This window comes from Urocampus carinirostris, chromosome 18 (genome assembly GCF_059441175.1).
Source record: "Urocampus carinirostris isolate Australia breed hairy pipefish chromosome 18, RoL_Ucar_1.0, whole genome shotgun sequence".
Taxonomy (NCBI): domain Eukaryota; kingdom Metazoa; phylum Chordata; class Actinopteri; order Syngnathiformes; family Syngnathidae; genus Urocampus; species Urocampus carinirostris.
The window spans coordinates 13112803-13130228 of NC_142366.1; the positions used below are offsets into that span (position 1 = coordinate 13112803).

Sequence of the window (17426 nt, forward strand, 5' to 3'; positions counted from 1 at the left end):
AATTAGAAGCAGCAAAAATAACTGTGTTTTGTTTAATTCAATCGTTTTCAAATAAAAATAAAAAAGAAGTTTGTAAAAAAAAATCAGCGCTCACGATGTTTTTAAAATTTTCTTTTTGTCCATTTTAAGGTACCGTAGTTATCCTTGTTACCAAGGCAGCCCGAAAGTAACTTCGAAGGAATCTGCTTTTGCGTATGTCAAAAATATGTTTATTTAAACTTTTTAACCGTGACATCTATTCGAACGATATAATGTAGTCAAAAGAAATACTCTGTCATCTTATTTTTTTCTTCTCGTGATTCAACAGTTTTTTTTCTCGCGAATCATCTTCGTGATGCTAATGCTAGCTAAAACTGCAACAGGTTGAATATAGTAGTTGCTAATTAGCATGTAGCACTTTTTTTTTCTTCATTTTTAGATACAGCTGAGTTTAATGACAAAGCTCGCCACACACCTTCCCGAAAGTTTAGCAGCCCCCCTTCGCCACCATGGGCACCGCCTCGTCGCTGGTCAGCCCCGGGGAAGTGATCGAAGACGGCTACGGTGGCGAAGGAGGCGAGGCGTGCGAGATCCCGGTGGAGGTGAAGCCCAAAGCCCGTCTTCTGCGCAGCTCCTTCCGTAGGGGGCCTCGGGCCATCGGGGCCAGCTTCAAATCAACGGGCTCCGTGGATCTCGAGTACGCGGCTGAGTACGAGCGACTGCGTAAGGAGTACGAGATCTTCCGCGTGAGCAAAAACAACGAGATCTCGTCCATGCAGAAGAAGGAAGCCAAGATCGATGAGGAGAATAAAAGGCTGAGGGCTGAGTTACAGGTATGTGGTTGGGGATAGAGAAAAAAGTACCGAAAAGTAATCTTCCCTGGGTCTTCCGTGCATATAGGCTCTGCAGAAAACCTACCAGAAGATCTTGAGAGAGAAGGAAAGCGCCCTGGAAGCAAAGTACCAAGCCATGGAGAGGGCTTCCACATTTGAACATGACAGAGATAAAGTTAAAAGGCAGTTTAAGGTACATCGGAGTCATTCAAATAATCTCCATCACACTCATCTTGATCACGACGCTGACCAACAGATCTTTCGGGAAACAAAGGAGAAGGAAATCCAGGATCTCCTTCGTGCCAAGAGGGATTTGGAATCTAAAATGCAACAACTCCAAGCACAGGGTATACAGGTTTACTATCCTGACGATTCTGACTCGGACGACAACCAAACGACAGTGACTGGTAAAGCCCTCACTCACCCATTTAATGTCCCTATACTCCAAAGTTTAAACCGAATTTTGCTGTTTATAGCCGCGGGCACCCAATCTGATTACTGGACTGGGGCTGCTCTTGGGAGTGAGCCTTCCATAGGCAGCATGATGCAGCTGCAGCAGACCTTCCGAGGGCCAGAGTTTGCTCATAGTCTTATTGATGTCGAGGGCCCCTTTGCAAATGTCAGCAGAGGTAAGCAGGCCAATATGAGAATGGACAAAAGGGAAGGTTAAATTACAGAAGTTTTTTTCTTTCTTCCTTTCTAGAGAAAATATGACACAAAAATTAAGAAAAAATATTTCACTTACACAAATGAACTTTTCCTTAAATATTATTAACGTTTACATCTGGCAAATACCACAAAATTGTTACAGCAATGTGAACTGGGTTTTATTTTTTTAAATATCTTAACAGGTTGCCGACCAATAAGCACAGTGGATTATTTATTGTTTTTCTTGAATTGAAGAAGTAGTGCAATGTTGATGCGGTTGCATTAGAGTACACTCCCCTTGTTACAATGCATTTACATTGCTACCTATTCAGTGGCGACGCCAGATGAGCAAACATTTAGTCGTGGGCTTCATTGGGATGAAAAATTTGTCAGAAAAAACTTTATTATTATTCATATGATTTTTTATTTAAATCTGCCAATCGAGTCTGAAATCCAATGCATGAAGTAAAAAGATAATGTATGCCTATACAATTTTCTCATGTGTGTTTATGAATAAATGTACATGCAGACATCTACTTGTGTTATATTTTATTTTACATTTACTTATAAATCAATTAATTCCATAAAATTGTTTAGAAACACTCATAATCAAAGTAAAGCAATACATTATGCTCCTCTTATAAGCATTAATTTTGATAAAACGCATAAAAAACTCAAAATGCAAAAATGTTTTTTTTTTTTTGCATGACATTTGATATTTTGATAAATAAAGTAAATACAGCTGTCCATCCATCCATTATCTGCACCGCTTATCCTCAGTAGGGTCGCGGGGGTTCTGGAGCCCATCCCAGCTATCTTCAGGCAGTGGGCAGGGGACACCCTGAACTGGTTGCCAGCCAGTCACAGGGTACACAGAGGCAGACAACTCACACCTAGGGACAATTTGGACCAGCCAATTAACCTGACATGCATGTTTTTGGAATGTGGGAGGAAACCGGAGTGCCCGGAGGAGACCCACGCAAGCATGGGTAGAACATGCAAACTCCACACAGGAAGGTTCGATCTCATGATCTTGGAACTGTGCAGAGGACGCGCTAACAACTCAGCCGCAGTGCTTAAAGTAAATACAGTACATACAAAAATACCAAGGGACACGGGGCAAAAACGTGGCACAAAAACACCATTTTACTATTAGTAGAACTTTTTTAAAATTGTCATCATATTTTTACCATTTTCTTTAAGGGAGCTGTATTAAAAAGTTTAATGGGCTGTATGTGACTCTCTGGCATTAGTTTGCCCACCCCTGGTTAATGTAGGCCTCTGTGTTGTTGATGTTAGCTGATGACTCTAGCTGGGTTGTCATTGACACTAGCAGCTTGTGTTAGCAATATTGTCATTTATAAGATGTACTGCTTATTTCAGGGTTCGTACGTCTACTTGAAATCCTTATAACTGCTTGAATTTGATTGTTGTGTTTTCAAGGTGTAAAAAGTGCTTGAATTTCTGTTGAAGTGCTTGTAAATGCCTAAAATTGTTGCCATTTGTCTTAACAAGTTTGCTTTAAAATTACGCTGATGCTGTTCTCTGGCTCGCTTTGCCATTGCATTTTTCATATTTCCTCGTGATTACGTTTGTATGGCATTGTCTTACCTAGCGCCATCGCCCCCTATTGGTAGCGCCCAAAAGTGCAGGTGCACGTTACACTTACATGAAATGAAATTTTAATTGGTGCATTGATGACTGCAATTACGGACATATGAGCTATGAAAAAATTAAGGCAGCGTTTCTCTGAGGTAAAATGTAATGGGAAGCACTTAAGTCAAGTCAAGTCAAGTAATTTTTATTTGTATAGCCCTTAATCACAAAGAGTCTCAAAGGGCTTCACATGTTATTACACAGACTATTTTTATTTATTTATATTTTTCTTTTTAAAATTTTATTTTACTGCTTGTGAGCTTCATTTTACTCAAGGGGGGAGAATTGTCTCAAAAAATATATATTCGTGATTTACTCAAGATTTAAAAATCAAGTCTTGATAAATGCAAAGGCAAAATTAAAAAATGCATTTGGAAATCACAGATATTTTTACAGCTCTGCAAAATAAATGATTCACACCGGTTACTGGAGAAATTGCAAAATTGGCTATGAAAGTCATTAAAAAAGCGCTTGAATTTACACTTGAAAAATATTTACGAACACTGTATTATATGATTTATTAAAAAAAAAATCAATGCTGGTTGGATTTTTTTCCATGTTGCCCTAATTGCTAATGATTTCCTAGATGACTGGGATGCTGCCATTGCCAGTCTGCTGCAGGTTTCACCTCACGTGCCGCAAGCCTTGTGGAGCAACACAGTGCGCTGCTACTTCATCTGCACATCAGAGACCAAAGCCGAAATGGAGATCTTTACCAAGGTCTTACTTGATGCTTAGGTGGCCATTTTCACAGGATAATTTAAAATCGATTTGTCTCATTTTGGATATTGTACTTTCATGGTTACAGAAACACTCTGTGGTGTTGAGAAGGGTTTGTGAAGGTCTAGGACATTTCTACCTTAATGTCTCCTTCCCAGAAGACGCTGCCTTGTTAGCGCGCAAGCGGGAAATCGAGAGGAGCTCCATGTGCGTGCTCCTTCTCAAATCTGCTGTCAGCAGGTAAAGATTCAAGACCCAAAGTGTTTATTGTCATATGCAGAGTAAAGAACCAAAATTCCCTGCACAATGAAATTCTTACCTTGCTGTGCACACGGTTGCCAGTGTAAAAAATCTAAGAAACTATATACATGTATACATAAAGGAATATTACGAATATCAAAAAGATAAAAATACAAGATTAAACCAAGATGAGTAAAGGCAATAAGATCAAAACAAGATAAAACACAGTTGAAAGTGACTGTAGTGCAAGAATAGTCCAAGTATGGTTCAGTTTAAAGTGTCTAGTGTAATAAAGTGTCTGTAGTTTGCTGAACGTGTCTGTGGTGTTTTGTTCGATCAGCAGCCGTTTAAGGAATCTGATAACATAGGGGCACAAAGAGTTCTTTAGACGGGTTGTCCTGCATTTCACACTCCTGTACCGCCGTCCTGAGGGTAGGAGTGTGAACAGTCCGCGTTGTGGGTGGGCGGGGTATCCTCCCTCTTAAATTTGCACATCCAACCATTAATCTTTCGATGCCACAGCTCGATGGTGGAGGACTGCGAGGAGGCCTTTGTGAAGAATCCTGACGGGCATCCTTTAGTGCTGTACCTCAGGACAGAAGGAGACGGAAACTTGTCAGGGCCCACCAGAAAGCTTCTGGAGAGGGTCAACGCGTCCGACAAGGCTGCTAAAATTAAGGTGCAGCCAGAGTTACGTCAATTTATGGACACGTTGAATCATTTTTCAGAAATGTTTAATTTGTTTTGAACATGCGAGCAGGTTTTGGATCATAGCGGCTCTCCAGAGGAGGGGGCCAGATTAATTTCTGATCAGCTAGAGAAAATCATCAAACAGGTATTGGTTGTGTAAGAATTTTAGTAAAATAATCATCTTTATCTAATAAACCTTTTTCAACTTGCAGATAATTTTGTTATTTGTTTTTCTCATGTAATAATTTCTTTTGAGAACTATGAGTCATAGTAAAGTGGGGGGATCGAAATTAGCATTTTTTTCTGACATATCAGATAACCTTACTAAGTAAGTATATTTCTTATTTGGTTTAAAAAAGTTAGACCCTTAAAACAAAATAAATAACTATTTAGATTATAAAAAAATCTGTCATAATAATTTTTGTAATTTTTATGTTTTTAGCATTTTACTAACATCATCTTTTAAATACCTATTGTGTTATCTTAAAACCTGATAGTTAAAATATTTATTTTCCTGTAGAAAAGTAGCATTTATATGGAAATATGATTCTTTTTTTTTACTACGTTTTGTGGTCAAGTATTCATTTTTTTGTAAAAAGGCAATATAATACGTAAACCTTTTTTTATATAATAATTTTGGTAATTTTTCATTTTACATGTTAAGATTAGAGTAAAATGAGAAAAAAACTGCTCGCTTGATGTTGAATTGAGAAAGAAAAATGATCTCCTAGTAGTACAAGCATTTTGTTTATTTATTTATTTATTTTTGCAGCAGTGGAATTCCTGACTTAAAAAAGGATATTGCTTTTTTTCCCGGCTAGGAGTTACTCGGTTTTGAAGGAACGGACATGGACCCGAACGATTCCGGAATGGAGGAAGGCCGTGAGGAAGACTCTGGTGACGTTCTTTGGGACCTTCACGACGAGCAAGAGCAGATGGAGTCCTACCAGCAGGCGTGCAGCAGCACCAGTTCCCAGCTTGGCTTTCAGAAAGTGAGCCTCATTCTTCTTTTTAAGATCCACCACCTAAACTTGAATGTATGTCCGTGTTTCTTCTCAGTACGTGGACCGGCTAAACGAAATGATCGCTGCCCCTCCTCCAACTCCGCCTCTTCTGGTGTCAGGCGGTCCCGGCTCGGGGAAGTCCCTTCTCCTTGCCAAATGGTGATTACAAAATGTCCTTTTTACTGTTTGAAAATGTGGAAAACAACTTGTTCTCCATAGGATCGAGTTGCAGCAGAAGCAATCTCCCAACACCCTGTTCCTCTCTCATTTCGTGGGTCAACCGTCATCCTCAAGTTCTGAGCCCGTCCTCATCATCAAGCGTCTCACCATCAAAGTAAGCCATTCCTTTCTGTCTTTTCTAGTATTTTTAAAACTAACCTCACCATTTGGTCCTTAGCTGCTGCAACATTTCTGGTCAATTTCGGGCTTGTCGATGGAACCCAGCAAGGTCCTGGAAGAGTTCCCGCGTTGGTTAGAAAGACTCTCTGCACGTCACCACGGAAACATAATCATCATCATTGACTCCATCGATCAGATCCTGGTGACGCTAGCTCTGAAGACGAGAATTCGGTTCGAAAGGGTAATATTGGAATTTTGTTTTCCTAGCAAGCGGAAAGACACATGAAGTGGTTGATCGACCCATTGCCCGTCAACGTCAGAGTGGTGGTGTCCGTAAACGTGGAGACGTGTCCTCAAGCATGGAGGTCAGTCCTCAATGTTATAGTTTTATTTTTGTGTTAGATAATGCAAATTTGAACTAGCTACCAGTTTCGGGTGTCCCCTGCCCACTGCCCAAAGATAGCTGGGATGGACTCCAGTGCCCCTGCGACCCTAGTAAAGATAAGCGTTGCAGAAAAGGGGTGGATGGATAAAAATGCTAATCCATGCGAAATTAACCTCTCTCCAGTTTTTTTTATTGCAAATACCTAAAATTAAGGTTAGAGCATCTTTTGTCCAACCAATACCAAGTGCAAATACCATAAATATTTGAATACACAGATTTTCTTTAAAACAATAAAATCATTTTAATGCATTTGAGGACAACAAATTTTCTTTACCTACCCCACATTGACCCACATTGTACGCAACAGCAGCAACAACAAAAGCAACCAATAAAAACAAAAAAGTTGCATTTTTAACACAAAAAAGTAGGATGACAAAATCTGATCGTTTTATACAATATGACAATATTTTTTAGATATTCATACTATAAAAAAAACAATTTTTGAGGGGTTATAACAAAATGTATACGATTTTGTGGGTTGTTTCAATTACGTGAGGGGTAGCGAACTGTGTGCCCTTTTCGTATGTCTTAATAATTGCAAGCTTTCTTTCTATGGTTGTCATGTTTTAGCTTCTTCTTTAAGCATCAATGCAAGTTCTGGGACCAATAGCAAATGAATACAGTGCAAAAAATACAGTATCGTTTGACTGAAAAGTTGCAAAGTCTTTACAAAGCACCCAATATTCCAAAATTGAATGAAGAGAGAAGAGCTAGTTCTGCCAATTAGGTATATCGGCATTACATACACACGAACACCCAAAATTAATATTTTATAACATTTTGGGCACGAAAAATAATTAGTGGGTAAAATGCCCAAAATATGGTCTTATTTCACTCTGTAAAGGGAAAACGCCATTAGGGTCACCAAATCCCAAGTATACAGTGTTTTTTTTGTACTGTACAATCTAATTACTAAAACATATTGTATTTTTGGTCTTTAAATTTTCAACAACTAAAATGACAAAACACCTATTTGCATTTGAGGACAAGTTTCTGATCTGAGTTCTACTAATGAGTAAAAATACATTTTAAAGCATTTATACACAAGCACATGTTGTTCTCCCCAGGTTGTGGCCAACGCTCCACTTGGACCCGCTGAGTCCCAGGGAGGTCAGGAGCGTGTTGAACGCTGAGTGCCAAAATGTTAACTTCCATCTCAGTAAGGATCAGGTAAGAGTAGCTCATTAACTCCAACCTGATTATTGTTAAGGTGACTCGGGTTTGTGTTCCACAGGAAAAGAAGCTGGAGAAGCACTGCCGTTCGGCATCCACCTGCAACGCCTTATATGTCACGCTACTCGCCAGATTGAGCATCAGGTTCTCTTTCTTAAATTTTAATAAGAACCCAATATATTGTTTTCATTATTATTAATTCATTTAGTGGGTGTTCATTGGATAAGAACTTGGAGGAGTACCTACAGTGCCAGGAGACTGTGTCCCTCTATCGCATGGCTCTGAAAATGACGCTGGACTCCCTCAGCTCAGACCGAGAGCGACACATCATGAGAGAGGTGCAAGTATCAGACGTCATCATCCATGTCAGAAATTAGCTTATTTTTTCACACCAAAAACTAGAGTGGTCTTGACCTCCAGTGCTCCTCAATTATTTTCTGTCATGCCCCCTCCCTAGGGAGAAGAAAACCTTTTTTCCTCGACTAATAATAGTATATTTTGTAAAATAGTTTTAAGTACACCTCTGCATAACCTTTTATTGGTCCTATGCCCCCTCTGCGTTGCTAGTTGAGGGAGACGTTAATTGATGGATTTTTTTTTTAAGTGAACACATAATATTCATGGAGACAAAACAATGATTACTCTATATAGGTGATAACACGTCATATAAATCCATGCCAAATCTATGGCTTCGTTAGGCACATCATTGCTGGAAAAAAAAACGGCTTATCAACGTGATTGGGATGTAATGTCTTTAGTAACAGCCTAATTTATTTGGCTGTTATCTTCTCTGCTGCCAACATTTTAGTTACAGTAAGCACCCCGGTGTTTTCCTCCTCCGTTGTCATGCTTCATCATATTTTTGGGCTTTCGGGAAAATTATTTTGTCTTTTTATCTCCATCTCTCTCTGCCTATCTTTTTTTCCCTGAAATCTATCTTTTAATTGGTGTATATTAAGGGTCTGCTACACTTTGTGTCTTCACCTAAAGGGATACCCAAATTCTAAAACATACAAAATGTGAAAAAATAGTACATGCTTATATATATATATATATATATATATATATATATATATATATATGTCATTGGTATATTCCAATTGTTTTCCCAGATAAATCATTTTAAAGACAGTCTGTCCCGTCTTTGACTTCCTGAGCTCTGACGTAAAGTGAAGAACACCAGCACCCAAGCAAGCCATATTGGTTTACATGAAAATTAGTTGAAAAGGTTTTGAGTGTTTTAAGCAAAGTTTTGCTAGTTTTTTTTAGCGAATCCCTTGCTGTTGTGTCGCAGGTGGGTGTAGCAATAATAAAGCAAATGGCGAGCAGCCAAAATTGGGCAAACTGGCAAAAATAACACAGAGAGCTAACAGGGGCCGAACCAGCTGGGACACGGCAGGCTAGCCAGCTACTAAAAATGACTAATCAGGACCGCTCGGCGGAAAAACGGGAGGCTGGTCGACCAAAAACATGCAGGTAGCAGCCAGAATAACCGGGAGCCAAAAACAGAAAACGATTACTGAAGCAAACATGAACCCAGTCGGGGAAAAAAAACATTAGCACGGCAGGCTAGCCGACTGCTAAAGAGGCTAACCTGGAAGCCGTCGGGAGCCTGCTAACGGGGGACCTATCTGGACAATATTATATTAATTGCAAGACACGTGTTAAAAAATAAAAGTTACAATTACATACCTAAAAGGAGGCAAAGGCAAAAAGGAACGTTCATCTGCTGTACTCGACAGCAGATGAACTTACCCCAAGCAGCTTTTGATGATCAAAGAACGCAACCAGGACAAAACGGTCAAAAGTCCTCCAGCGACACGGTACGCAAAGTTCCAATTACTCCAAGCAATAATGAGCACTATGCATTCGCTGATAACTACAATCACTGTGTTTTTCAATGGCACGCGCCATTGTTTTGATTCCTCGTTGTCTTCTGGTGACGTCAGCACTCTAAGAGATAAGAGGTCATACTTTCTACTTTGAGAATTATTTTCCCGAGATCCATCATTGCATGTGGAATATTATCTGCACGATTGTGGGGAGGAACACTGCACATTCTGTGTCTAATTGAAATAAAAGGGTATTTTGTAATAATATTAACACTCTGTACTATGTTTAAAACATGAATTCTTAATGTAAACAAAACTTTTAAACAGTGCAACTGCCTCCTAACGTAGTGGAGGTGCAATTGCACTTTATTCTTGGACAGTTAAAGAAAAGTTCAAATACTCCCCCCTGGCCTTTTTGACAGAGTCTTGCACTCCTACTATTTGAGAAGCACTGCTGTAACATAAAAGTTGAGCTCATTGCTGATTACTAATGTGTTGTTTTTGTCCTTTCTAGATTCTGTGTCTGGTATATTCCAGCCACAATGGTGTGAGCGAGTCAGAGCTGCTTGATCTTTTCCCAGAATTAGAATTCCCAGCGCTTGCGGCGTTGCTCTTACGTCTGACTAGACTTTGTGTGGTCACACTCTGCTGCGGCCTCATTAGATTCCAGCATCTACAGGTTCCCTATTGTTCACTCCCACTGATAGCGATAGACACCTGTCATTTATTTTGACTAAATGAGATTACTTTTTGTTTTACCAGGCAGGGGAAGCGGTGGGATTGGAATTCCTTAATGGAGGACGCAACTGCACTACATACAGAGATAAACTGATCCACTATTTTAGCCAGCAACTCAGGTACAACAGAACGGCATATTTTCTCTCATAGACTCTATGCTTTCTTTTACTGACTCCTTTTATTTGATGCTACTTCACACTAGCCATGATGGCGTGACATGGCGCGTGGCAGATGAGCTTCCTTGGTTGCTCCAGCAACAGGAAGACCGGACTAAATTGCAACTGAGCCTTTTGAACTTGTTTGTCTCTCAGAATCTATACAAAAGGTTTGTGTGTCCGCTGACCTGAGTAACTATTTTCAAATTTGCCACGGATCGCGTTTTGCTCCACAGAGGTCATTTCGCCGAGCTGCTGGCCTACTGGCAATATGTGGGGAAGGACAAAAGCGCCATGGCCAATGAATATTTTGACTCACTGAAGCACTACGAGAAAAACTGTGATGGCGAGGACAGCATGACCAAGCTAGCTAACTTGTATGAGACTTTGGGACGATTTCTCAAGGACCTGGGCTTGCCCAGTCAGGTAAGAAAGCCATTTTTGTAACCGTTATTACAATGAAATTACATTTTTGGTTCCTGACAGGCTGTTGCACCGCTGCAGCGCTCGCTTGAGATCCGAGAGACCGCTCTGGACCCCGATCACCCCAGTGTGGCGCGCTCCCTGCACCAGCTAGCCGCCGTGTACGTCCAGTGGAAGAAGTACGGCAATGCCGAGCAGCTATATAAGCAAGCTTTGGAAATCAGTGAAAATGCTTACGGTGCCGAGCATGGCAGTGTGGCACGGGAGCTGGAGTCCCTTGCTGTGCTTTATCAGAAACAAAACAAGTACAGTGCTCCCATTATTGGCATATATTATTATATGTGTCATTTGTCCAACTGAGCGTGGTATTTTTTTTTAAAGGTACGAACAGGCAGAGAAACTCAGGAAGAGGTCTATGAAGATAAGGCAGAAAACAGCACGCCAGAAAGGCCATATGGTGAATATTCAAATACCACATTATAAGCATTAACTGTAGCATTTAATTTAAAGCTTCTTCTCAGGACCCTCAATATAAAACCTGTAATGCTTTTAAGGTAAATTGGGCAATAAGGCATAATAAGATTTGGCTTTTTCTTACCTGGTGCATAGATTACCCTGGATAATGCAGATAATGAAATAGATGTATGGGAAAACATGTAGAAAAATCGAATGTATTTTAAAGGGCTATGTCCCAAAAATATATATGCAAAAATGAGATAAATCACCACTGGAAAGGAACAAGTCGACAAATTGATTCATAATGCACCAACTCACTGTTCGACAAACATGGATTTGTGTTTGTATTCTCACACAAAAAATAAAACTAATAATAGTTAGTAATATATTTTGTTTTTGTCTTTACCAATTTTTCAATGTTTCTATTTGAAAATGGACTAATTAGCTTTTTTTTAAATTGAGGTAACAAGGAAATGGAAAAAAATACAAAATCATGCAATCGACTCCTTTTTGATTTAATGTTATATTGTGATATTTCTGGTGAACTGTGTACTGTTTTTCTTCCAATTATTTTTGGGTGGGTAGTGGGAAAAACAATTTCCCGTTTGTATAACGGGCAAAAATGTGAAGCCTCAGACCAATAATGCTTTGTTTTAAGATTGCCATTGATGTATTACTTTTTTTTTTAGCTTTTCAAATATGCGGTAGGCGTTCCATTATGTTGTAGCTGAGGATTTATGTACCCATGTTGTGGTCCTTGCAGTACGGCTTTACTCTACTACGCCGTCGGGCACTCCAGCTTGAGGAACTCACCCTCGGAACAGATTCCGCTGACTGCGCCCGAACCCTGAATGAATTGGGTGTGCTATATTACCTCCAGAACAACCTGGAGTAAGTCACAGTCTCTCACGCCGACCCTTCTATAACATTCCAACCCATCACTCTTGCTTTTCGTGCTCTCACTAGTGCTGCAAAGGTGTTCTTGGCCCGTTCCCTGGAGATGCGTCAGCGCGTTCTAGGCCCGGACCACCCGGACTGCGCGCAGTCTCTTAACAATTTGGCAGCGCTGCACACGGAGAGGCGAGACTACGATGCCGCAGAGGAAATGTACGAAAGGGCGCTCGATATCCGCAAGAGGGCGCTCTCGCCAGACCACCCCTCGCTGGCCTACACGCTCAAACATCTCGCAATGCTCTACAAGCGCAGAGTAAGGCGGAAAAAAAGTTTTAATCGCATGTCGATATGTTTTTTTTATTTTAGCACAGCACAAAAACATCCACTAGTAATTAACAAAAGCAAAAACCAAAATATTTGCTCTAAAGCAGCTGTACAATACAAGTATATAATACATAAACAGGTGCCCAAAGAGAGTAGGCTGAAGCTTAAGCTTTTAACTGCCGACCCCAATTCCAGAAGCCTACCCCACAAAAAGGAAATTAGAAAAAAATACATGGATTTCAGGCCTGCAATTATACAACCAACAACTCCTATAACATAACACTCCAATAAACTTTTGATATAATTCTCTTTAGCAATTTCTTTGAAAATATGCATAGTATTTAACAGGTCGGGAACGTATGACTTGTGACCAGATATAGCTCTTTTCATGAATACATCTAGCTTGTAGATACAATTAGGACCCTAGTAATCTTTTCTGTGACTATCCAATTTTAGTGTATGCAAAGTCAAAATAACACATTAAGCCATTTGTTCTGTCTAAAAAATATAGAGCAAAGTTTTGACCATAGAAAACACTTGGTGTTACACCGTTTTGGCTGTCTATCTCTAAGGAATCCTTTCTATGGAAGCTCTAAAATGATCTATGTTCATTGCTGAGACACTGAACAAACTGAAACACCAGGCAAGAATCCATAGCAATTTGATTGAGCGGTAGTGGTGGGTGAATCCCTGCACACATAGGGCACTCCCCTAAGTACATACGTATCTTTCTCAATAGCAGTATTTTGTGACATTTTTACAAAATAACTTGGTATGCACCTTGTTTTGAAACCACCATTTACAACAAAAATGACGGTCAAAATGATACTCAGCAATCATAGGTAACTGCGACAGGGGGCACACATTTTAAGAGGTATATTTGTTTGTATGGGACACAGGTTCTGGCATTATTTCATATATTTTATCAAAGCATCAAACGTCATTTATTGAAATAAAACGTGCTCAATATATAGCTTTTGTCTGGAAAGCCGTTTTTTTTTTTGTTTTTTGTTTTTTTCTTAAAATATATGGCGTGGCTCTTTGGAAAAAAAAAGGAAATACTGACCTCTGGTATATGTTTATTGATGTAAACTTGTGTATGTCGCGCCTGCAGGGTAAGCTGGAGAAGGCAGTGCCCCTGTATGAGCTTTCACTGGACATCCGCGAAAAGAGTTTTGGACCCAAACACCCCAGCGTGGCGACGGCACTAGTCAACCTAGCAGTCATCTATTGTCAACTGGTGATCTCTCACGTCCTTTTTGTTCGTCTGGTTTTTTTTTTCTACCAATCACTTGACGCTCCCTTTTCAGAAAAGACACGGCAAAGCCTTGCCCCTCTACGAACGGGCTCTCAAAGTTTACGAAGACAGCCTGGGACGCTCGCATCCACGCGTCGGGGAGACACTCAAGAACCTTGCGGTGTTAAGGTAGGGCGACCTTCAAAAATATGCTAATTCGCTGGCTTTAAACGGGTGTCAGTAGACTGTTTAAATGGCCATTCTGCAGCTATGAGGAAGGCGACTTCGAAACAGCGGCCGAGCTCTACAAGCGCGCCATGGAGATCAAGGAAGCGGAACCGTCGCTGGCATGCGGCAACGCGCCATCACGTCACTCGTCTAGTGCTGATACTTTTAGCCTAAGGGGGCCTGCCCCTCTCCTTCAAGGGCCCAGGTGACACCCCTTCCTCCTCCCACCATTCCAGGCACGCCACCCCATGGAAAAAATTGCACATACAGAGCCTTAAACAGTAATATATCACAGTCCTGAACTATTTTTATTTTAAAAGATGTGAATGTGCCAAATATCAATACATAGAATATCAATTTAATAAATTACTTTTACATATTTGCAAAAAATACTTTACGCATTCCATAAGTCAGTTGACAAACAAGTTACTCATGTGTGTATTCAAAAATGTGTTATTTCTTTCATGATGAACATTGGCATCCAAAAACTTTTCATGCAAATGGTATTTCAGTGATAACTCATTTGTAGCATGCCCGCGTAGTACACTGATTTCTTGCATATCCGCCAGTGGGATTGAATGACTGTTTTACAATGTTGGGAATCAGATTTGTTTTTTGTTTTGTTTTTTTACTACCTCTTTAGGAGTTAGTAGGATTGCATGACTTTTATACAATGTTGGGTGAAAAACAGCTCAATTTTTACATGAAAACTTAAAAACCTGCATTAAAAAGTTTGAGTTATTGACATGTGTGTAAAATGTGAAAGAGTTAAACATTTTTATCAATTCAAATGGTTAACCAAACATACGTGTTACAATTAAACTGACGTTTTTATATTTATGTACTGTAAATATGTCGGCGGCACATGTATTCTTGCTAATAAATATTTTATTGATGTTAATTGTGACTGAAGCGTCATTCATGATTTCATGCGTTCGCCTTTTTTTCCTTCTCATGGATTATTATGCAATGACAGTTCCAGTTTTTTCTTTTAATGTGCCTTTGCAGCCTACAACTTTCTCATTTGCGCCATCAGGTCCTCCAAGCTCTGCTCCGTTTCTTCCACCATCTCCCCGTCGCCCTTGTTCTGCTTCCCATGAAAACAAAGATCAGAACATGATAAAATCGCAACAGCAATCAAAAGTCATTCCCAACTAACCGCTGCTGGGATTGTGTATGCCACGGTGATGCCTTCGGGGAGGCCGCTGATTACGGGGGCCGCGGCAGCCGGCGTCTCCTCGTTGGCCTCCTCAGACACAAGTTCGATCCCCCACTCGTTGTCCTCGTGCAGCACTTGCTCCTCCTCCTTCTGGACTGCCTCTGTTTTGGGTCGCTCTGTCTCCTGTTTCTAGTGGGACAGCTTCAGGTAACAATTGGGCTTTTTCCCCCAAAATATCTTATGTATAAATGGGCAAATAAATGCTAAGTGTTTTTTTTTTCCTTACCTTGAACACTTCCTGCTGTCTCCTGCAGTGGCTGTCGTTGCACTGCGGATTGGGCTTCATGGCCATGCTGGGGAAGAAATCCTGCATTGCGTTGTAGCCCAGGTAATAACTGACGGAACCAAACTTCAACAGGTACCTGCAACGACGAAAAATTCTTGTTAAGGCAAAAAATGAGGGTTGCTTTTCAGTTGTGCAGGTCCAGCAAACTCTAGTGGTTAAGTTATATTTTGTCCACTCACATTTAAGACCCACACAAAACAACATATACTCCTACCAAAACATGATCATCATGTTTTTATAACATTTAGATATTGCTACATCCAGTTTTGTGTAGAGCTTACTTGAGAACATTTTGGACCAGGATACCAGCGACAACGCCCATAGTTGTGGGCAAGCTGGCTGCACACACACCTTCCCTCTTGAGGGTCTTCTCATCGATATTGGCTGCCACCACCAGCGGGGGAGCACACTGCAGAAAAGCACGTCAATCATCTTGGATACAAACACTTTTGTGTGTGTGTGTGTTCTTTACAGCAAAGCACGCCGTCTCTCCCGGGTTGATGAACTGTATGTGTCCTGACACAGCGTTTTCGCTGACACCAGACTCCATCCATGTCTGTCCCAGCTCATTACAAGCCTTTACAAAGAAAAGGGTGCAACAATAACTCAGAATAAATACAGTATCATACAGCTTCATTTTGCTTGCTTACTGTATTGATAGCCATGCGGGCCTCAAAATTGTCCACACAGCTCAAGACTAAATCCACAGGCTTGTCATCCTCTAGGCCTCCGTGACTTAAGAAGAAGGGTGGAAAAGTGAGGACGCTGGATGTGAGAACGTGGAATGACAGTTACCTGAGCCGCTCCATGAAGTGGTTGAAATTATCCAAGGTAGTAATGTTGTAGTTGTGCGTTTCGAACGACACGTCTGGATTGATGTTCCTGGATTAGATATGGTCAGTGAAAAGCAGTAGGAATAAAATATTTTTACTAAAACAAGCAGTACCGGAGCGTGTGTTCTGCAGCCTCCACCTTACTCATACCGGCCTGGTGAGGCTGGAAGAAGAGTCTGTTCATGTTGGCCAACTCCACCTTGTCGTAGTCAAATAGCAACAGCTGGAGAGACATGAATATAACATTAAGTACACCTGAATTCATCATCTAACTACTATTTTTTTAATTACTTAGAAACTCCAAGTAAACCACACGTATTTATTTCCCTAATACTCTGATCTAGCCTAAATGGGAAAAAAATAATTTGGTATTATTACCTTACCGATGCCACACCTAGTGAGCATTTCGGCTGTGACGCTGCCCACTCCCCCGACGCCCACCACGGCTACCGCAAACGTCCTGATGCTCTAGGAAATAACGAGTGGACAATATTGTTAAAATAAATTGAAGTTTGATTTCCAAGAATATTTACCTCGTAATTATCTACGATGCCCATTCTCTTCAGAGCCATCAAGCGACTGTGTAAAAAAAATATGAGTCACAAAGGGCGCGGCTCTCCAAATGCATTACATTATAAAATGGAATAAAGCTTTAAAAAAAAACTCACCTATAAGGATTGGAATCGACAACTTCGGCACTCATTGTCTCAATTTTAGGTCGGTGCAGCTGCTCAGCGGCGCACTGCTTTTGCTTACATTTGATGAGTTCGTTTTCCAACTCCCTCACGCGGAGCTTAAGTTCCTCCACGGTTGCCATAAGTGTTCACCAAAAACTCGCGATTAAAGATGTAAATAAATGTAATAAACTCGATGCCCAGACTGTGATCATCAACACTAGAAAGTACACGTCTTCAATCAGCTGTCAGGGTGTGTGTCGCACGATGGTGTGTTCGTGCGAAAACTCGTTAGGCTTGAAAGGGTTCCACGTTAATTGCGAACATATGAATGGTAATCAAGCATGTCATGTTTTATTAAATCACTATACTTTTTAAAAGTACTCAATAGGTGTAAAAA

The 17426-nt window shown here is 40.5% G+C and overlaps 2 protein-coding genes across 3 annotated transcripts; one reads left to right on the top strand and one right to left on the bottom strand.

The window, feature by feature from the left end:
• Positions 1-143: 143 nt before the first annotated feature.
• On the top strand, positions 144-14666 carry nphp3 (nephronophthisis 3). 2 transcript variants are annotated; one of them, XM_088322636.1, is made up of 28 exons: positions 144-192; positions 419-812; positions 880-1005; positions 1069-1219; positions 1289-1441; positions 3703-3836; positions 3925-4076; positions 4599-4755; positions 4837-4911; positions 5588-5758; positions 5826-5929; positions 5990-6104; positions 6168-6311; positions 6377-6474; positions 7622-7724; positions 7789-7871; positions 7936-8065; positions 10074-10238; positions 10322-10416; positions 10500-10622; positions 10689-10878; positions 10939-11180; positions 11257-11332; positions 12095-12222; positions 12298-12538; positions 13664-13789; positions 13860-13975; positions 14055-14666. In XM_088322636.1, the coding sequence occupies exons 2-28, from the start codon at positions 489-491 to the stop codon at positions 14221-14223; spliced, it is 3891 nt and encodes a 1296-aa protein (XP_088178762.1). In that variant the 5' UTR covers positions 144-192; positions 419-488; the 3' UTR covers positions 14224-14666. The 2 variants fall into 2 exon arrangements, with proteins under 2 accessions (XP_088178762.1, XP_088178763.1); XM_088322637.1 differs by having other exon boundaries at positions 152-812; positions 10957-11180.
• uba5 (ubiquitin-like modifier activating enzyme 5) lies at positions 14300-17355 on the bottom strand. The gene is made up of 11 exons (XM_088322642.1): positions 17021-17355; positions 16886-16931; positions 16731-16820; positions 16466-16575; positions 16315-16401; positions 16170-16254; positions 15992-16096; positions 15801-15928; positions 15460-15595; positions 15174-15362; positions 14300-15101 (listed from the first exon to the last, which is right to left on the bottom strand). Exons 1-11 carry the CDS (start codon positions 17167-17169, stop codon positions 15024-15026), a joined length of 1203 nt encoding a protein of 400 aa, XP_088178768.1. The 5' UTR covers positions 17170-17355; the 3' UTR covers positions 14300-15023.
• Between the last annotated feature and the right edge of the window lie 71 nt (positions 17356-17426).